The following is a 21,997-nucleotide window of genomic DNA, read 5'->3' as shown; positions in this document are numbered from 1 at the left end:
TGAGACATCTCAAATATCTCAGGTAGCCTTCTTTTTTAAAAACTAAGTACCCACAAGAAACTGTGATAGATCAAGACTTATATAGATATTGGACATTGATTGAACATGTATTTAACGGATGACTGAATATATTTCCTTGAAATTTTCAGGAATGATAGGAAATGATAAACGCTAGGGACGTTTTTTTCATTTTTTCAAAATTCATTTCCGGTCGTCCGTTTCCTGTCCCGCAACAAAAAAGCTTGTCACCTCGAGATCTCAAAAATGTTAAAGACTTGAACAACCAAACTTTGTACGATAATAGACCTGTGTATGCAGATGTGTTTAAACACTTTTGTTTTGTTCGTCGTAACTTCCGGTCGTCACCGGAAGCACTTCAAAAATAGTTATTTTACGCAAAAAATTCATTTTCCACAAATTAATTATATCAGTATAAATCTACACATAAGTTATCTATGCAATGTTAAATCAACAAAAAAATTCTACATCCGGTGAGATATCTCAATCATCTCAGGTAGCTTTTTTTAAAACACATTTTGTACCTGCGAGATCTCAGAAACTATTAGTGATCAAGACACGAAACTTTCATGGATGATAGACATATGATTGAAGATGTGTTTAACTGGTTTCATTTTGTCTTCCGTCACTTCCGGTCCACACAGGAAGAGTTGAAAAAAATCGAGCTGTTTATCAGTTTATCTGTTTTCCGTTGATAATTTTAGTTAAATAAATGAAAAATAATGTACAAAAGGCAAGTATACAAGAAATATTTAATACAATTTACATTGAGCACTTCCGTTTGTCCGTTTCCTGTCCCGAAACCAAAAACCTTATTTCGACGAAATCTCAAAAACAGAAACGACTTCAACAACCAAACTTTGTAGGATGATAGACCTATGTATGTACATTGGTAACATTATTTTGTTTTATCCGGCGTAACTTCCGGTCGTCACAGGAAGTACACCAAATTTTGAATTTTTAGAAATATTTGGTTATTTAGCATTGAAGTAACATTTTAGCCATAGAAATACAAAAGGTCATCTACACATGGTAAAACAAAACCTCTACTTCCGGTGAGACATCTCAAATATCTCAGGTAGCCTTCTTTTATAAAAAACAAAGTAACCGCAAGATCTCAGAAACTGTGAGAGATTAAGGCACGAAGCTTAAATGAATGATGGACGTTTGATTGAACATGTGTTTAACGGGTTTCATTTGGTCGTACGTCACTTCCGGTTTTACTCGAAACGTTCAAGCAATAGAACTTTTTTATTAAATTCTTAATTTTTTTTTTAAACATTTTACTCAATGTGATGAATAGTAACGTACCGTAGGTAAATGTACTAAAATATCTACTTTCCGTTTCTTAAATCACTTCTGTTTGTTCGTTTCCGGTCCCGAGCACTACTAAGTCATAAAAGTACTGACATTCCCATTTTTTACTGATAAACTTAGACATTTACTGACAATGTACTGACATTACTGATAAACTTAGAAAAGTGCTGACGTTTTTACTGACGGTACTGATAAACTTAGAAAAGTACTGACAAACTTAGACAGTACTGATAAACTTAGAGAAGTACTGACACTTTTTACTGACGGTACTGAAAAACTTAGAGAAGTACTGACAAGTACTGAAAAGTACTGACCCCATTGTTTTTACTCTTACTGAGTGAAATTTTACCTGATCTTTTATCTTTTATGTAATTTTTCATCATTAATAATTTATAATTAAGCTACATATGTAGTATAAACATGCAGTGTAAATTTTATATAGACTGCATGATGATATTAATTTTGAAGTTTTAAGTGGGTCTGTTATATTTAATTTGTTTATTGTTAAACAAATTATGATTAGAAAAATTGTCTAAATTAAGAAAAAATGTGTAATATGGGGCCTTATTTGTTACACATAGAATTGTGTTGTACAAATAGAAAGGGGGGGGGGGGGGGTGTTGGATATGGACGTTTGCAAATGACTCGGGATGTCACTTTTTTTTTCAATATTTTGACGTAAAACATCTTAATGTTTTTAATTCAATATGTTTTGCCATATGCAGCGAATCACATGTAAAATTAAAAAAATTGTATATTACATAATTTGATGCGGGATACAACGTAAGGCTAACCGGTATTTAGACCTACCGCGCTAATAACAAAATCAAGTGAAGGTGCATGGTGACATGGTAAAGACGACTTGTGTTAACTTTATACCAACATTGGTACAGTTTGTTGGACAGGAATTATTCTGAAAGAAATAATATTGCGCAAAATCTTAACATCACAAAAATATAACTGTTTAATGGATGTGCTAAACACGGTATTCGGATTTGAGGAAATTCGAACTAGATGATTCACTCGTGCACATGCAGATGGGGTGCGTTTTGTGTACAGTAGTGAAAACTGTAGATCTATACTATGGACACCTTGGATATTATTTCAGTGCATTATCGCCTTCAAAAAGATCTATTATAGAGAAGATATAACTGATTGTAATCGACACACGATTGTGTTCTACAAATCGAAGTTACAACGGAGCATGTCCCTTGCCTATGGTGTACCCGGCTGTTACTATCAACTCTTAGAAGCTTGTGTAAGTATTTTTAAATACATGTTTACACAAAATATACACTGAACACAAATGTATGCATTGAACACACACTGATATAAAGTGTAAAACTAAAGAAAAATGTATAACAAGTATGATAATTTAATCTCATTTTATTAAACTTAAAAGCAGAATGTAGAACTACATTAGCTGTACTATATAGAACACACCACTGTCAGTACGTAATTTGATAATAATAATTAAAGAGTTCAGTCTTCGTTAGGTAGGATGCTAGATCTTCTTCATCTTCTGGGCATAGAGTGCTAGGGGGGTGTCACTGTCCGAGCTGTCACTGTCGGTGTCCTCATGGTGCGGGGGTACGGCTTCCGCATCATCACGGTTGTCTGCGCCACTGAGAACAAAAAAAAAATATATAAATTACAGCATTCTGGTTCATGGAGATGTTTGCAGATGAGTTTTCTAATTTTTTTATTATTTGGAATTAAAGCATACTACATGTAAAGAATGGGTATATAAAATATTGAAAGTTATTATAACATACGTCTCATGTTCCTCCTCCAACAGCCCTGCTGGTTCTCCATCTTTACTTTTGTTGATCTTCCTTTTCCTGCTCAAAAAACTCCTCACTGAAATGCCACTCTTTTGAGCTTCCTTCCTGAAATTAAATAAAACAATTTATGTTATACATAAATATATCAATAATAATACATGTACAACACATGTATCACATTGTTTTTAGCAATTAGTTAATCAGATATAATTTTAAACTGCATTAATGTTAAATCATGCATATTTATAAACATTCCAAGAACTTTATTAATGGAATAAAGTGTTAAGCATCTAACTTTTATTATTATCATTTTATTCTGTTATTACTGTAACAAGTCTTTTAATCATTCATGGAATCACTTTTAATTCACAAAGAAAATTCGATTGAAAAATGCTTGACATTGTATTGAATTAATGTAAATTTGAATTGTGCCTTAAGCTTGCAGAAAATTATCATAATCAAAATTCCATCAACATCTTTTAATTATATTTTTTAAGCAATGAACCTTAAAAGATGTAAGAACTTATATTTTGTTCACCTCTACTTTTTGTATTTTTGCATTAAAATTTGTTTAAAACAATTTAGATGTATTGATCTTTAATAAAAATGTCAATAATTAGTTTTTTTAAAAATAATTTCTTCTAATTTTAAATTGCTAATTCTAATTGATAACAATAAACAATTTTTCTGATGAATATTAAAATAAAAAGCCTATTTACATTTCCTGTAAGCGTATATAGCCCAGAGGGAAGTTTGTTGATTTCATTGTTATTTAGTTGTTGATTCTGTGTAAATTGGACCGTCAAAAAGAACAATAGGACCTAATTAGGCTAGTGAGACCAACTAACATTGAGAACAGCTACCCTTACAGAAGTATACACGCTGACTTGACTGCAAATAAACAAGTAGTAGTTGATAGCTAGAAATTCCTTAGTATTGATGTAAGATGTAAATTACTGCAAATTTGATCACATTAAATCATGAAGACAAAAAGACTTTAAAATATTAAAAATGTACCATAATTGCTTCTTTTCTAAAGTCTAAACAGTATACAGTTTGTGAGGGATTAAAAATTATAACTGAATTTTGTCTGGGTTGCTCAGTTTTATCTCAAGCGTTATGCTCATTAACTTGAAAGTTACTGTCTATTGGGTGTATAATTATTACAATAATTAATAGCAGGAGCACATTTTCAACTTACTCCTTTTTGGTGTAGAACCGCATCCAGTGTATGGATTTCTTCATTCTGGCTTGGATTTTCTGTCTTATTGTTGGAGTTTGAGGCATGTCACAAGAAAAGGAAGTCATCACTTCAGTTGTTGCTGCTTCCCAGTTAGAGTCCTTCTTTCCAGTCAGACTATACTTGGTCACAACACTGTTGACCGACTTCTGCAAGAAATAAGAAGAATTAATTAGTTTGCACAGCTGTTATCATAATCAGTGTATTTTTTTTTTTGAAATATTGCATTCATAGAACCATTCATACACATTTTTCTTTGATATATATATATATATAAATTAACACAATTTATCATATTCATGGGTTCTTAACTTCTGATCAATCAATTATGATATCATTTATCCATAAAAGATTAGGACAAGGCTATATTGACTATTTTATTGATTAAATGATCATGGCAGGCCTAGCTACCAAAAGTTATTAATAATTTACCACATGATTATGATTGTCTATCTCTCTCAGAAAATATGTCATTTTTTTACCAAGTTCATAATTTTATTAAAAGCTGTAAAAGGGTTTAGAATGTAACTTAACACCAACAATAAACAAAGTGCTCAATTCTAAATGTAAATGTAGAACAATTCATGAGCCCATCATAGCTGCTATATATTACAAATATATATAATTTCTCTCTCTCTCTCTCTCTCTCTCTCTCGCTCTCTCTCATCTGTCGTTAACTAGTTGCTTTATCTTCTTCATTCTGTATAAGTAAGTATAATGCATATGTAAAACTTAACAATGCATACACTACTACTATCATAAGTACAATAAACATGTATATATGTACCTTGATCTTTAATTGAGAGATGCTGTTCATATTCATTTATATACTTCTGTGTATAACTGTATATTTGTGAATAAAATACAGTAACTTCTTAAACTAAACTAACTATTTTATGAAGTGAATTTAGTGAAAACATTTTTAAGCAAGAAATATTCAGTAGAAATTAGTTGTGTGATGTTCACAAGCAGGTAATCAAAGCCTTCAATGAGTCTGTACTTCTACCATCATCCCATTTGCAAATACGAAGGTTTTACTTTTATTTTTTACATTATTTTGAATTCCCTTTTTAAAACTGTCATAATATACATATTCATAAAATACTTAATTTTACTTATGTTATATAATAAGTACAGTACAACTTAATTTGTGCTAGAAAACTGCATCAAGTTATTAATTAGATTTTATTAACAAGTGATTAAATATCAAGGGATTGTCATTGCATGTTGGTATGAAACTTGCTCCTTAATTAAAAATACTTCATTCTTTGTTTCTGAATATTTAACCCATTCTTAATTAAGCCTTTCAAAAATTATCACCCCCCCCTCCCCACACACACACACTTTGTATTTGTGTGCATCAAATGGATCAACATTACCTGTAGAACTGTGTGTTCATAGGTTCCCCTTGTCCAAAATCCACTGGGATCAAGACCTTGAGGTGTTTCTAGCATTGTCTGGGTTCCAACTGATACTTTGGAAATACTGCATGGAGGATCCTGGCCAACTTTTAGTCGCAAACAACATACACAGTTAAAGTCACAAGTTTTAGTCACACTGGGGGGCACATGATACACAACATTGGACATATTCTGCACACAGCCTGATCCGTTAGCATTGTAGGAAAAGTCCGATTGACTAAACGATAAATTTTGGTAAGGATTCATGATGAACACTGTACGTGCACTTTCACCTAATTCCAAAATACACTTCTGTTGGGTATAAACCTTAGCTTTTACAATGTTTTACTTAGAGTGGCACACAGTATTCCATTGGTCGAAAGATTAATGATGGTTTAACAAACAGCTTAATTTGGTACTAATTAAGGCAATTAAACTGCTCAAAATGAAAGATCCGACCAATTTCAATTTAATTACACTGCAACTAACTTGAGATAATAAGTTTAAAGAATAAAACAAATGTTACAAATTTATATATTTAATATGAAGTTGATGGACCAAAATATGCCTATAAAACATTGCATTTTTATTTTAAAATGTTTTTCAGTTCCTGGAAAATAGTATTTATATGTACCATTGCAATAAAATTAATCTATGTAAGTAATAAGTAATTATTCAAAAGAATCAATATTAACCTTTAATGCTCTGTGCATATCATGATTTTAATGAAATATTTTTTTTAATTCTATCTTTATTATATGTTTTTGATCTCCTCCTTTGTAGTAATTTTTTTCTTAATGGTAAACGAAATTTTAAGTAATTGTTTAAATATGATATCAATTAAATTGAAAATTAGTTCATGAACTTACAGTGTAATTAACACTTGACTGAAAAGGGGGGAGGGTCAATTCATTCTATTGGTTGAGAAAATCAGCCAATGAAGCGATAGCTGCACTCTGTGAATTAGCTGACCATCATCTGAGCCTAATGTATCTCATAGTATTTTCATGTGTAATGAGAGGACATGGGTTTTCTGTATATGTGTTTGTTGTATCTGTCCTGTACATTATGTTTGTCCAAGAAAGGAATAATGGTATGTTTTATTGAATTTACCATGAAGTTTATATTTGGATTAATTTGACTCATTTTACTGAATCAGGGTTACTTAATGTATTATGTCAATAACATATAGTTATTATTAAGACAATCCTATGATTTTGAAATGAATATATAACAATTAAAATTATTTTTTTCATTTACAATATAGGGCTTAGACTTTGCAAATGCTTATCCTGCTGTGGAAAATGGATCCCAACAAGCTATTTCTACCGCCATGCTGAAGATGATATAGCAAGGAAACAGAGAGCCCTTTGCCCCAAGTTCAGTTTCGATGAAGATGCCTATAGAGATCCTAAGCTTCAATCACCTCTGTTTGAAGGATCCGAAACTACCATTTTGGAGGCAGTGACTGAACATTTGTATGTTTTCGCTGTAAATCATGGAATGTCCAAAGGAGCTGTTTCTGATGTTTTACAAAGTCATAAAGCGACGCTTCCTAAACCAAATCAATTGCCAGGATCGTTTCAGGAAGCTAAGCGGATGATAAAACATTTGCTGATACCCCTCTCGAAATATGAAGTGTGCATCAATGACTGTGTCATATTTCGAGACAAACACTTAGATTTGGACCAGTGCCCATCGTGTGGTGAACCAAGGAGGCTGAATGGTTGTGTCCGAAAGTCGTTTACGTACATGCCAATTGGACCAAGACTTGCGAGATGGTTCGGGACATCAAACTTGTGCCAACTTCTTTACGCGGATAAGATTTCTATCAATGGGACATTGACAGACTTTACCGATGGTGATCTTTACGAATCTTGGTTTCGAGAAGGAGGTGTTTTGAAAATATGAAAGAAGAACATTGTGTTCCCCTCTCTCTATTTGCGGATGGAGTGAATCCAAATAAACACCAGTCTGCTCAGAAGTCTATGTGGCCTGTTATGTTGACTTGGATAAACTTGCCAAGAAATATTCGACAGGTTCTTGGTCCAATGCTGTTAGTGGGAATAATTCCTAGTGGATTAAAGGGCTGTGAACCTAAAACATTGGAGCCATACTTTGAACTTTTAACAGAGGAACTCCTAGAGCTGACTGAATTCCCTGTTTGGATGTCATACATTGGAGCACCAGTGAAAGTGAAAGTTGCCTTGTTACAGTTCTTGTGTGACATTCCAGCATTCTCCAAAGTTTTACATTTAAGTGGACAAGCAGCCCTTAGATCATGCCCCTACTGTCAAGAGAATGGATATTACTGTCACCATTTAAAGAAAACCATCCATTTGTCAAACAGAAGTTTCTTACCACTGGACGACAGTTTACGAAACTCTGAAGGCTTTGGACTGAAAGAAAGAGACACTAATATTCCTGTGGCTTATTCTAGAGATGAAGAGATACAAAAGAGGAAGGAATATGACACCTTACCGAACAAAACCCAGAAACTGAAACACCAAAAACAGACCGGGCTGAAAGGAACATATAACTTCATGAAACTGCCATATCATGACAGAGCCAGTCAAATGCAGCCAGATGGGATGCATACCATTGCAGACTTTATAAATCATTTGATGGACATGTTAACTGGCAAACATGACAGTTCCAGTGTCAGAAACTGTGAAAAAAAATTCAACCGGTTTCCAGAGATATGGATTCCTGAGGATTATTCAGCATCCACCATGGCAGCATCGCAGAGTACAAAAGGAAAGAAATCCTTGAAAAGAAAGAGGATTGGTGAAAATGTGAATCCACTGGACATAGGACACTTTGCTTTGCCACGCACCCCTTGGTCACTTTCAAAGGAAGAAATAAAGACTGCAGATGAAAGAGCGTCCACTATCAGATACAGCACAATGCATGAAGTGACACCGGGACCACACTTTTCTAAACCTTGGACCCTACGTACTATGTGTTCAAAATTACAGGTACGTTTATATTTTCATTAGCCTAAGATTTACATGAAAATAAGTAGTCAAATGTACTTATATGTGGCATGTTTTTTATTTTAAAATAAAATATACTGGTATATTGATTCATACAAATTCTTAAATATAGTTATACATACATTTTACTTCAGGACAATTTGTTTTTCTTTATAACCAAATTTATTTTGATTTACTATATCAATTTTAATCTCTTATTACAGTTTGTAACCAGTGGAGCTTTGGAATGGTGCATCAAAGGGTTTTTGCCAACTCAACAAGAAGAGACTCTACGCAAAGTTTTGGATGTAATCAGAAGACTGGTAACACCCACTCTGAGCCAACAGGACTTGCCCTTTCTGCAGAAAGATGCTCATACAGCATTGGTTTTATTTGAGAGAGATTTTCCTTTGTCTATGCAGGTATTTAAGGTTTTAGAGATCAGATTTAATTTGCAATTTTATCAATTTGTTTTATGCTTTTAAAATAAATGGTAAATAATACTTCTTTACCAAAGGAACAAGCAAATTAGCAAAGGATCGCCCAAAATCAATCATTTTTGTATATGATTTTTCACAGTTTAATTAGTGAATTACATTAATATAATTTTTTTTAGAACCTGGTCACTCATCTGTTGCATCATCTTGTTGATGGCTTTTCCACCAATGGACCCCTGTATGGGAGATGGCTGTTTGCGTACGAGAGAGCGAATGGATGGATCTCACGACAATGCCTGAAGAAAGGATCCGAAGAATCCACTGTCATGGAGACCTATGCAGTGAGTATTTGGAAGATTTCTAGTGTAATTTCATTAATATTAATCTTAACTCTTATGAACACATTTTGTGCTGCATGTCAATATCTTAAAATTGAGATCATTCTATGCTTGGCTCTCAGTGTCTTATCAATTATATATGTAGCTGCCAGGTCATAGTCACATAGTCATAGTAGCACTATAGCAGTTCAACTGAAGGTATAAAATGGTTACGACAATTTATCTGTCAGATTAAGAGATTAACGTACTTAACAACTAGGCAGGTGTAAGTTCATACCATGAAAGTAGAAAAATTTGTTACCATAAATTATGTATACTATGTACATGTATGTATTATGCATACAGTGTAATGAGTTCTATACATCCTTTATGTGTTCGTATTTAATTCTTTTCAGGTTTATGACTGGTGCATGTACATGGTACTGAGCAAGAAATATGTTCCATCAGCATCTACAGTGAAGAATCGCCTTGCATCCATCTGTGACGACTTTGGACCATTGTACAAATTCGATGCTGAATCAGGGACAAAAGTGACTTTGACTAGTGAGATGAAAACACATATGAAGACATTTTACGAACTTGTCTTAAAATTCAACATCTTTCATTTTGAAGAAAAGGTAAAGGAGAAGGTACGATTCCACTCTGATGAAAAAAAACTGTTTTCACAAAGTGCGGCCACATCAAAGAATGGAAGTTTGGTGAAGTTGTTTTGTCCATCCGACAGCAACTTGTTTGGAAACATTCGCAGTCTCTTTGAACACAATGTGAACCTGACCCTCCAAACCTGGGCAGTGGTGGATGTTTACCCCCGAGCTGAGAAGAGAGATGGAAGTATTGATGTGCCAGACACCGTCATTGGTCAAAGACTTATTCATGTGGATTTAATTTGTGATCCTGCTGTGTATGTTAAAAAAAATGAGACAATTCATGTTCTTAATTCTTGTTAAAGATTTCTTGTGCAGGAAATATATGTAATGAACACAGTCACAAACTGTATAGGAATGCTTACATGCATACATGGACCATGGATTGAATGTAACTTGTTTTTCATTACATAATAAGATCAGTATATCTCATTGAGTTTACATAAACAGTAACATTCATTATTGATCTTTTAATTGCTAAAACAGTTGTTATATATCAAGTATGAACTTTGTATAATTTGACATGAACATTTTGCTTTCGCAAACCATATGTGATGTGCATCGATATTGATGGACAAATAGAATGGCTTTCATGTAATACTGTTTGATTGTTTGTTGTTATTTCTACAGAGAGAGAGAGAGAGAGAGAGAGAGAGAGAGAGAGAGAGAGAGAACATGCCAGTTAGTGATGGAGAAATTGATATGTTGTCATGCTGTAAATTTTCTATTACTGCCACCAACATGACAACTATCTGCTGGTATGGTCAAAATGCCTGGCATAGCTTCAGTAAAAATAATAAAACAAGAATATCAATTAAGAAGAGATAGAAAAAAGGAATTTGTATTTGAGATAAACTGATTTAGCGTGAAAAAATTCACGCTTATTTGTTGGTGACACTCCTGCAAACATAATTTTCCTGTTATGAAGACAATAATTAAAAAACCCAACAACAACAAACACTGAGATTATATGTGTTACGTGTATAATTACTGTCAATCCAAATAAATCGCACGTAATTATAATATAATCAATATTAAATAAATATTGTAGCTTTCCCGGTTTGAATATGAAATAGTTTTTTAGATTAACAAAAAAACGTGTGCTAAGATAGAATTTAATTTCAGTAGAAAGTAATTTATCGCATTTCTTCGTCTCGTTGTTTCACATGTACGCGTGTATGTTTACGTAAAATCTAGTCTACTCAAGCTTTAATGTAGATGGATAGGGTTCATTTTGAGATCTATATTATATCATAAAGACAAAAATAAAAACCTGAGATTTCCTGATAAACGCATTCGACCTCTGTCCCAAGCGCTCCATCTTATGTATACGGAAACACAGAGCATTAATTTACTTTATATGTAAAATACATGGACTCCAAAATCAGGAACGTTTGTGTTTTCTGCGGGGGAGGGGGGGGGGGGAATCTGATCCATATTTTTGGTAATTATGCACATTTAAGAAATTAGATTTTTCCAGGATGCCAGACCTCCCGAACCCCTCTATATCCGCGCATTAGATAATGCGGTAGATTGAGAGAGCTGTTAAGGGTGATCGAATTTATGGATGTTTTGCTCATGGGTGTCAATTTTTTACTGACTTTTCGGATCAAAACTCATGCTTACAACATAAATATTAAAAAATCCATCAATTTCTTTTTCTTTCTTTTTTTTAAAAGTTAAATTAGGCTCGGTTTCTCCTTCAAGCTGCGTGGTCCGATTTAAAATCCATAGGTATAGTTTTCAACGATGGTTATGCTAAGTATGTGTATAATAATAGACATTGCAGTAATTTTCCCGGTCAATTAAGCCACATTTCAATGAAAAAAATATGTACCAAATATGTTAACAAAACGAGCGACCAAAAAGGAAATCGCGTTATTTCGCCTCATGTTAAAATTCGCCCCTGACGTAGAAACCGGTATGGTTGTATCACGACTTCGACATCGCTATAAATAACGGTCATATTGTTCAGGTAAATTTAATAAAAACATGTGTACATTTTGTTCACTAATATTACTGAAGTTTGCCTTGTTTACAATCAATGCATAACATGCGGGTTTCATAAACCCAATCATCCGGGGGACGAAACCAAACTTTTCTAAACATTCCGTGATGCATTTTGGTTTGTTTTTTCGTTAGCCCAAAAATAAATTATTTTATTTAATTTAAATATTTCTACCTTTGAAAGGAGGCCGATTCTTCTGATGTAAATAGGAGATAGTCTATAACTTTCTAAGATAATTGGTTTGTATGGAAAATTATTTGAGACTATACCTAAAAACTGACCAAAAAATCGGACCAAGCAGCTAGCTTTCACTTATGAGAATAACATATAAAATTGACATTTTCATGCAAGAAAAATGTTATTTATAAGTTTAATAATAGTTTAATTCTTTATTATCATTAAAATACATTATTTAATACAATTTCACACCTTTTAAGCTCTAACGGGAGCAAGAACAATGGGGTCAGTACTTTTCAGTACTTGTCAGTACTTCTCTAAGTTTTTCAGTACCGTCAGTAAAAAGTGTCAGTACTTCTCTAAGTTTATCAGTACTTTTCTAAGTTTATCAGTACCGTCATTAAAAACGTCAGTACTTTTCTAAGTTTATCAGTAATGTCAGTACATTGTCAGTAAATGTCTAAGTTTATCAGTAAAAAATGGGAATGTCAGTACTTATTTGACTTAGTAGTGGAGACAAAAACCTTTTTTCAACGAGATATTACAACTACCCGGAAACAAAAACTTGAACATCCAAACTTTGAGGAAAGACAAAATGTATATATTATATCCATTTCCTGTTTACAAGATAACTGGAGATTTGTGCAGATTAATACATGAGGAACGGAAGACCTTTTTGTTGCTATAGCAACAAGAGTCTAGTTAGGGTCTTCCGTTTTCAACGGAAGACCCTTTTGTTATTCTTCGGTTTCTTTTTATTAGGGTCTTCCGTTTTCAACGGAAGACCCTCTTGTTATTCTTCGGTTTCTTTTTATTAGGGTCTTCCGTCTTCAGCGGAAGACCCTTCTATTATTGTAATGTTTCTTTTTCACTTTTTTAGGGTTTTCCGTTTTTCAACGGAAAACCCTTCTGTTATTCTACTGTTTCTTATTATTATTTTTTTTTTTTCCCGCAAATTTTGTGCACGAGATTTCTCGAACATTTTTGGTCTGATTGCTATGAAACTTTCAGGGTATGTAGATGATATTAATATCTCTAGACGTTTTTTTCAAATTTTTCAAATTTACTTCCGGTTATGAGTTATTGCCCTTTAATTGAAAATTGGGGGGTCTTTTGTCCAGAGTTGATCTCGGGAACTACAGACGATAGATGCATGAAATTTGGCGAAATTGTCGGTAACATTTTATAATTTTGCTGGCATGAAAATTTTGGTAATTTCTTTGTTAGTTTTTGAGCTATTTGTCGCCAAAGTTTAAGATTTTTTCGGGGCTGAAATTTTGTTGCTTTTTGTATTATAACCTTTAAACTAAAAATATTTTGTTAATACATATAGAACAAAAGTTGTTTAGAATAACGAGAGCTTTCATTTAAAATTAAGAAAAAAGGGCTGGCCCCTATAATTAGGGGTCAGCAGCTCATACACGTATTTTTCTGATAGCAAAAATCGTTATCATTTTATGAAAAAAAATTAATTTAGTTATTGTTAATATATTAAATAATGTCATTTGGTATCAAATTAAACAAGTTCTGTCCTATATTTTTTTTCAAATTTCATAAAACAAATATGTGAGAATCGTACATGAACGAGTTAATATGTCTACATAGACACACAAGCGAACAAATGCCACATTAAGGCCCAGGCATTTACTGCATTACGTTGTGTTGCGTCTTAGATAAATTGTTGTGATTCAATTTCATTTTTTTCATCTATATCATTTATGAATTCAATGAACACACATTATTTAAACGTTCTATGTGCAACTATTTGTTGGGGCGCCCCTGTTTGTGACCCCCGCGCGCGCGCCGAATGTAAACAGTAACGAACGGCATTGTAGAAAAGAGAGAGCCGTAATGCAGAAGAGAAGTTGTGTATTCTTTCGGTGTACACATGCATTTTCGATTTGCTGTGAAACATATGAACATGCACAGGGAACAATACTCCATATTTGTTTAAGGAGGATATTTTTCTCGTGTGAATCGTTTACGAGGAAATTCTGACAGCCACACTTATGTCGACGATCAGCCGTTGATAAGCTACGAGTAATAAAGGAGAAAAGATGGATATTAAAGTGTGTGATTTATGTGGATGTTACTGAAGAAGGTGAGGCTTTTACTCCTTTTAAAGTTTCTTGTTAACTGATCACATATTCTTGTGCAGAGGACTCCAAATGTAGTCATGAATACCCTGTAGACATAACTTCAAGTAAATAAAATTGTATACTTCAGACTTCAGAGTTAAAACATGACTTTAATATCTTTATGATGCCGATCATTGTATCATTAAAGAGGTATAGCAGACCAACGGGTACCCGGTACATGTACTTGTACATGTAGGTTTCAAGTTAGAACTATGCCTACCATTCTACCAGTTCACATAATTTTTCTTGTTTAGCAGTTATGATGTGTACTTAAATTGTCCTTGTTAATGTTTTAAATGTAATTTTTTATTCTCTTTTTTAATCTGACTACTGGCAGTACTGGCGTGCGAGACTGGCAGTACTGGCGTGCGAGCAGTTCTCGCCGAGGACCATTTCTCGCTGGTGCACTGTTACATCATATTTTCGTATATAATTTTATGTGTTGATAAAATGACGTAACAATGCACTGGTGAGAAATGGTACTCGGCGAGAACTGATCGCACGCCAATATTGATTAATTACAGACAAAAACTGAAGGTTGCGAGTGTTATTTTTAATTGAACAACATTGTTTAAAATAATTCTTTATATATGTGACGATCAGACCGGTTTGAATACAAGTGCCAGATAGCTCAGTTGGTAGAGCACCTGACTAGAGATTCAGGGGGCCCAGGTTCAAATCCCTTCATTATTTCTCCCATCCTGTTACAATATTGGTGTTGTGACCAACCCCTGGAACTAACAGGTTAACTCGATCCTGCCAGGGATGATCTTCGAGGGTGAAGATCATTTAAGGGGGAGGAATGTGACGGTCAGACTGGTTTGAATACCGGTGCCAGATACATGTAGCTCAGTTGGTAGAGCACTTGACTAGAGATTCAGAGGGCCAGGTTCGAATCCCACTTTGTTCCGTCGTTATTTCTCCCATCTTTTACATATACATGTATATCAGATATATGACAGATGATTAAGGTCATCACATGTTTTGCAAGATGCAATAAGTGTTAAAAACCTTTACTTTACAACAGAATACATTTAAGTGAATATTTATGTTTCTTGTTATTATTTGGTGTGGTTTTCTTGACAGTGTCGCATAAACAATTTACCCCCTCCTAAAACACAAACTTTCTTTTTGTGGATTCAGCTTACCGCTGATTGGCTGCTGTTGCAGCAGACAAATAAGATATGCACGCACAAAACACAATGAACTTATCAGAGAATGAGTTGAGTTTATTTAAACTGTTGGAATTTGGGTATTTTTTTTAAAAATGTATACTTGTGACAAAACATATATGTGGTACATACAGCTGTAGCTTTATGAAGAAAATTTTGGTTAGACCATATATACCTATCATGCAAGTAAATGATATTTTAAATTACAAAAAACTTGCAATTTATGGCGCATGAAATATACGCTAGTTTTATAAAGATTGACATACATGTAATGTACCACATTCTTTGAAAAATAATCTATTAAAAATTCTTCATTAAGTTTACTCATACATGTTTTATGCTTATTACAAGTAGTATTGTTTTTAAAACATGTAATTTATAAGAAAATAAACAAAAACCCTCGCTAAATTTATTTGCAAACAGAAAATACACAGTAGAATTGATAAAAAATGGTATTCCAGAAGCTAATACCAGTACATGTACTTTGACGCTGTTCGGTGGGTAATATTCGTTTGTAATTTACGAATTGAAATATTGACTGTTGCACTACAAGTATGGTAATAAACTCTCTCTCTCTCAAACTCTCTCTCTCTTTCTCAATTTGATAAGTGTTTATACCTATGAAAATTTTTTAATATTATATTATGACTTGATATGCAAATTTTTGATCTTGTACTGCCTAAATGTTATGTCATGTATTGGGATATGTCATACTTATTACACTGCATGGTCAGTGTATTTTTTACAGAAATACTATGCATATGTTAATGTAAACACAGCTATTACTAGTACATGTATGTAAACACAGCTAATTATTTTTTTTATTTATTTCAGCTCAAAACAGACTCTTGTTACCACATGGCTTTTACCGGTACCTGTTGATTCTTGTGGGTCAGCTCCTGAGATTAACCTGTCACCTCTATCCACATGCATATTCCTTGTGTTCTACAGACTATTTACTGGTAATTCAAATTAAATCCGATAATGCATGAACAATAATGGAACTTGAAGAAAGCATCATGCCATGTTGTGGTTTGTGTTTGATAAGAAATTATGAAAACAAAATTAAGGCTGTTTAAAGAAATTCATAATTGCTGTGAAAATATGTTTTTCAATAAAAGTATACAATTATGTTTCCTTTATTTTTTATTTCATAAAGATATTTAGATGTGTTTACATAATTGACCCCCCCCCCCCTCTATTTAATTGTCTGCATTAAGATTACATGTAGGATATGTAAATGTACATTTGACTTTGAAATAACATCTGCTATGATAATTACTTTTGAAATGAACAAGAAACAACCTATTTCTACCTTTCTAAGGTATATATGCATAAAAAAGTAGAAAAACATGTCAAATTTGAACATTTTTCATTGAAATCAACTCTGTCTCCAGCTACCTGGGTGTGTTTGAATTTAATTCTAATTTAAGGCAGATGTCTAACTTGTAGGTTGTAACTTACTGTTTTAGCATGGTTAGAAGAAGACTAGAAATCAGAATAGATTAGATTTTCACTAAATATGATTGTTAGCTTACTTTTTTCATGAAAACAAGAAATCACAAGCAGGACAGCTGTCTATTTGCTAATTAAAATGGTACAAATCATACAATAAACAAATAAAGATCACATTTTAGAATCATTGATGATTGTTTTCAAATATGTGTGAGAAATGACTCAAGGAAATTGCCACATGTTTCATAAAATTAGGTAAAACATTTCAAACCATGACTTTTTATGAAAATCAAAAGATTGGGGGGTGGGGGGTATACATGTAAGGGTATTTCTAAGTGATGTGAAGCTTTTATCATGATTATATCATGTAGGCATATGTTGTATTGAATAAGGTTTCTTTTTAAAGGTGGTTGAACAAAAGTTGACCTCTAAAAGGTCAGATAAAGATGTTTTACAATGGAGAACCCTGTAAATCTGTGTTTACTAAAGGAAATTGGAAATGGTGGGTTCACTTAAATGGCCATATTTTTATTAAACCTCAATGGAATTGGCAATATGTGGTATTCATTTTCTCAGAATTGCATTAGCTTTCTTATTCTAAGACAAACCGTCTTTTCATAAAAATGTTAGTGTACTAAGTTAAAGATACAAGGAACAGTTTCGGATAAAGTACCGTCAATATTTTTGTAAAATTGAGAGTGACTGTACTTGAAGGTTTATCATTGTTGCGTAGATTCATGAAATGAATTTTAATGATTACCAATAGTTAGAGGGATGTCTCTTGTTGGAATTGGTAAGCAATATTAAGGCCCCTAATTTTAAGTACATGAGAAGCAGAAATAAATTGTGAAACTTGCGGCTATGACAGATATGTTGACTTTACAGTGAAATTGAAGGTTACAAACGGGAGGTTATATAACATGAAATGTGGCTTCATAACTCAAAAAGTTTTCAACTTATTTTAAGGAAACTTTCAGGGATTATGTGCAATTATAATGCCTCAAAGATGTTAAAGTTTCCATAACAACGTCACTTCCGTTTTGACGTTACGTCATTTTTAAACTTTAAAAAAAGTCATTTTGTCCGCGACATTTCTCAAAAACACTTTAAGATAGAGTCTTGAAATTTTCTGTGGTGATGAATTTGGCAATTTACATGTGCAATAAGGCTGGCAATAAAAATCCGTCACTTCCGGTCGAAACCGGAAGTGAAACAAATTTTTCGAAAAAATTAATTTTCTGATCAAATCAAAAATGATTATGTGTTTTATAGAGCTTATCAAGCTGAATCTAACACGGAAATCCGTTTTAAAATCAGACAATGCATTAAAGAGATATCGGGGTTTAAAAATTGATTTTTCCGGAAATTTTGTTTCTGCGTCCTTGGTTTTAAAAATAGCGTAATGTTCAAAGAAAAGTTAACTCGTACCAAAAATAATTGTTAAGTCGTACTTGAACACATTCAGATTTTTTTTGTTAAGTCGTTCTTGAAATCAGGAAGGGTTTTGTTAAGTCGTACTTAAAATCATTCGGATTTTGTTAAGTCGTACCAGGAATAATTCGATTTTTTCATCTTTTTATTTTAGTTACTCTTGTTATTGGTTCAAGAGCTCTGCTTCTTACAGGAACTTCCAGCTTTACTTCCGACATTAACGGAAGACCCACTCGTTGCTTTGCAACGAGCTTTGCAACGAGCTTTGCTCTAGTTATTATTATACTTTTTCTTTTTTTTTCTGACTCCTTCTCGGCTTTATAACTCAAAAAGTTTCCAACCGATTTTAATGAAACTTTCAGAGATAATGTGAAACTATTATCCCTCAAAGATGTTAAAGTTTTCTTGACAACGTCAATTCCGTTTTGACGTAACGTCATTTTTAAAATTTTCAAAAAGTCATTTTGTCTGCGGCGTTTCTCAAAAACGTTTTGAGATAGAGGCTTGAAATTTTCAATGGTTATGATTTAATCGATTTACCTCTGTAATAAGGCTCGAAATGAAAATCTGTCACTTCCGCTCGAAACCGGAAGTGAAACAAATTTTTCGAAAAAATGAATTTTCTGATCAAATCAAAAACGAATATGTGATTTGTAGAGCTTATTAAACTGAATCTAACACAGAAAGCCGTTTTAAAATCGGACGATGCATTACAGAGATATTGGGATTTAAAAATCGATTTTTCCGGAAATTTTGATTCCGCGTCCTTGGTTTAAAAAATAGCATAACGTTAATAGTAAATTTAACTCGTACCAAAAATAATTGTTAAGTCGTACTTAAACACATTCGGATTTTTTTTTGTTAAGTCGTTCTTAAAATCAAAAAGGTTTTTGTTAATTCGTACTTAAAATCATTCGGATTTTGTTAAGTCGTACCAGGAATAATTCGATTTTTTTCATCTTTTTATTTTAGTTACTCTTGTTATTGGTTTAAGAGCTCTGCTTCTTACAGGAGTTTCCAGCTTTACTTCCGGTATTAACGGAAGACCCACTCGTTGCTTTGCAACGAGCTTTGCTCTAGTTATTATTATACTTTTTATTTTTTTTTCTGACTCCTTCTCGGCTTTATAACTCAAAAAGTTTACAACCGATTTTGACGAAACTTTCTGAGATTATGTGCATTTATTATATCTCAAGGTCTGTGAAGTTTCTTTGAAAACGTTACTTCCGTTTTTACGTTACGTCATTTTTAAAATTTTCAAAAAGTCATTTTGTCCGCAGCGTTTCTCAAAAACGCTTTAAGATAGAGGCTTGAAATTTTCAATGCTTATAATTTAATCGATTTACATCTGTAATAAGGCTGGAAATGAAAATATGTCACTTCCGGTCGAAACCGGAAGTGAAACAAATTTTTCGAAAAAATGAATTTTCTGATCAAATCAAAAATGAATATGTGTTTTGTAGAGCTTATTAAGCTGAATCTAACACTGAAAACTGTTTTAAAATCGGACGATGCATTACAGAGATATCGGGGTTTAAAAATTGATTTTTCCGGAAATTTTGATTCCGCGTCCTTGGTTTAAAAAATAGCGTAATGTTCAAAGTAAAATTAACTCGTACATAAAATAATTGTTAAGTCGTACTGTATCACATTCGGATTTTTTTGATAAGTCGTTCTTGAAATCAGAAAGGTTTTTGTTAAGTCGTACTTAAAATCATTCGGATTTTGTTAAGTCGTACCAGGAATAATTCGATTTTTTAAAATCTTTTTATTTTAGTTACTCTTGTTATTAGTTTAAGAGCTCTACTTCTTACAGGAACTTCCAGCTTTACTTCCGACATTAACGGAAGACCCACTCGTTGCTTTGCAACGAGCTTTGCTCTAGTTTTTCTTCGGTTTCTTTTTATTATTATTATACTTTTTCTTTTTTTTCTGACTCCTTTTTTGCTTCATAACTCAAAAAGTTTTCAACCGATTTCAATGAAACTTCCGGAGATTTTAGCAAGTTATCGTCCCTCCAAGATGTTAAAGTTTTAAAGACAACGTCACTTCCGTTTTGACGTTACGTCATTTTTTAATTTTTAAAAAAGTCATTTTGTCCGGGAGTTTTCTCAAAAACGCTTTAAGATAGAGGCTTGAAATTTTCAATGGTTATGATTTGGTCGATTTACCTCTGTAATGAGGCTATATGATAAAAATCCGTCACTTCCGGTCGAAACTGGAAGCGAATCAAATTTTTCGAAAAATTGAATTTTTTGATCAAACAAAAAACGTATACGTATTTTGTAGAGCTTTTTAAGCTGAATCTAATGCTGAAAACCGTTTAAAATTCGGAGGATGCATTACAGAGATATCGGGGTTTAAAAACTGATTTTCCCGGAAATTTTGATGCCGCGTTCTTGGCTTCAAAAATAGTGCAAAATTCACACTGAAAGTAACTTCTACTGTAACAATTCGTACTGATCATAAAACTTTATAAAAAACATCAATTTATATGCATAGTGTATAGTTTGCAAAGCTAAATACAAAACTTAAATTGGTTTTAAAATCGGATACTGCATTGCAGAGATATCGGGGTTTAAATATTTGATTTTTCCGGAAATGTTGATTCCTCGTTATTGGTTTAAAAAATAGTGTAAAATTCACACTTAAAGTAACTCCTGCTGAAAAGATTTCGTACAGGTCATAAAACCGAACTCCTTTTTTATATAGTTAATCAGAGTGTTTATTGAAATAATTTCGTTAATTCGGTCGATAATTACGTTGTTAGTTTTTTATTAGTCTTATTAGCTTTAATCGAAATAATTATCGTACGATTCACCATGTCAACTCGCCATGTTTTGACTGCGAACAACAGCTGATAGCGGTTTGTTAGAAGAAAGGCCTGCAAGACGGCGATAGTGGAAATTTCAGCTCAACTAACGTATGACAAATTATAAAGGTATGTTTCAATACAGGATATGTCGTATTGACTTTTTCTTTTCAAAGTGTTTGTGCACTTTTCAATCTAATCCGACATTCCTCTGACTCTAACCTCCGCTTTTGGCGTGCGTAACAATATAAAAGCGGGTATTTGAGTCAGAGAAATCTCGGGATATTATCTGTCCAATGTATTTTCATGTGTATGTTTTGCTCACTACTCTTTTGAATTTCTATTTATATATTATGTATATGTATGTCTTATTTTGTATTGAACAACACACCACACACTGTAAAACAGTGCAATTAAAAAGGGTGGGGGTCCAAAGGCACACAAGAGTAGAATGTTGTAATTAGAGTGCATGTTTGCATGATGATAACTTTACCCTAAATATTTGAATATAGCAGATCTTTACCATATCACCTCCACTTAATTAATGAATTAAAGAACTCGGACAGGCTTGTGCTTGATTAAATAAATATATTTGACATGGTAAATATTCAGTCTAATTAAAATTAGAACTTTTGTCTGGCTCGCCGTTAT

At 33.0% G+C, this 21,997-nt stretch overlaps 2 protein-coding genes across 2 annotated transcripts; one reads left to right on the top strand and one right to left on the bottom strand.

The window, feature by feature from the left end:
* The first annotated feature begins 1,964 nt into the window (after positions 1-1,964).
* On the top strand, positions 1,965-10,807 carry LOC136270222 (uncharacterized). Its single transcript, XM_066067333.1, has 5 exons — positions 1,965-2,593; positions 7,027-8,737; positions 8,959-9,156; positions 9,351-9,512; positions 9,905-10,807. The coding sequence occupies exons 2-5, from the start codon at positions 7,667-7,669 to the stop codon at positions 10,454-10,456; spliced, it is 1,983 nt and encodes a 660-aa protein (XP_065923405.1). The 5' UTR covers positions 1,965-2,593; positions 7,027-7,666; the 3' UTR covers positions 10,457-10,807.
* On the bottom strand, positions 2,766-7,033 carry LOC105317081 (uncharacterized). Its single transcript, XM_020062718.3, has 4 exons — positions 5,739-7,033; positions 4,321-4,508; positions 3,111-3,224; positions 2,766-2,960 (listed from the first exon to the last, which is right to left on the bottom strand). The coding sequence occupies exons 1-4, from the start codon at positions 6,024-6,026 to the stop codon at positions 2,840-2,842; spliced, it is 711 nt and encodes a 236-aa protein (XP_019918277.2). The 5' UTR covers positions 6,027-7,033; the 3' UTR covers positions 2,766-2,839.
* Positions 10,808-21,997: the final 11,190 nt, after the last annotated feature.

This window comes from Magallana gigas, chromosome 1, assembly GCF_963853765.1.
Source record: "Magallana gigas chromosome 1, xbMagGiga1.1, whole genome shotgun sequence".
In the NCBI taxonomy this organism is placed as follows: Eukaryota; Metazoa; Mollusca; class Bivalvia; order Ostreida; family Ostreidae; genus Magallana; species Magallana gigas.
The sequence above is the reverse complement of the archived record's forward strand: the minus strand, read 5'-3'. Positions and strand labels throughout refer to the sequence as shown.

What these genes read in the sequence shown, in the direction of transcription:
- LOC105317081 (XM_020062718.3), bottom strand. Translation starts at nt 6,026, where the DNA reads ATGAATCCTTACCAAAATTTATCGTTTAGTCAATCGGACTTTTCCTAC. An exon ending in ATGAACACACAGTTCTACAG is followed by an intron (nt 4,509 to 5,738) that starts GTAATGTTGATC and finishes TATTTCTTGCAG; the next exon opens with AAGTCGGTCAACAGTGTTGT. An exon ending in TTGGAGGAGGAACATGAGAC is followed by an intron (nt 2,961 to 3,110) that starts GTATGTTATAAT and finishes TTTTGTTCTCAG; the next exon opens with TGGCGCAGACAACCGTGATG.
- LOC136270222 (XM_066067333.1), top strand. Translation starts at nt 7,667, where the DNA reads ATGAAAGAAGAACATTGTGTTCCCCTCTCTCTATTTGCGGATGGAGTG. An exon ending in CTATGTGTTCAAAATTACAG is followed by an intron (nt 8,738 to 8,958) that starts GTACGTTTATAT and finishes CTCTTATTACAG; the next exon opens with TTTGTAACCAGTGGAGCTTT. An exon ending in ATTTTCCTTTGTCTATGCAG is followed by an intron (nt 9,157 to 9,350) that starts GTATTTAAGGTT and finishes AATTTTTTTTAG; the next exon opens with AACCTGGTCACTCATCTGTT.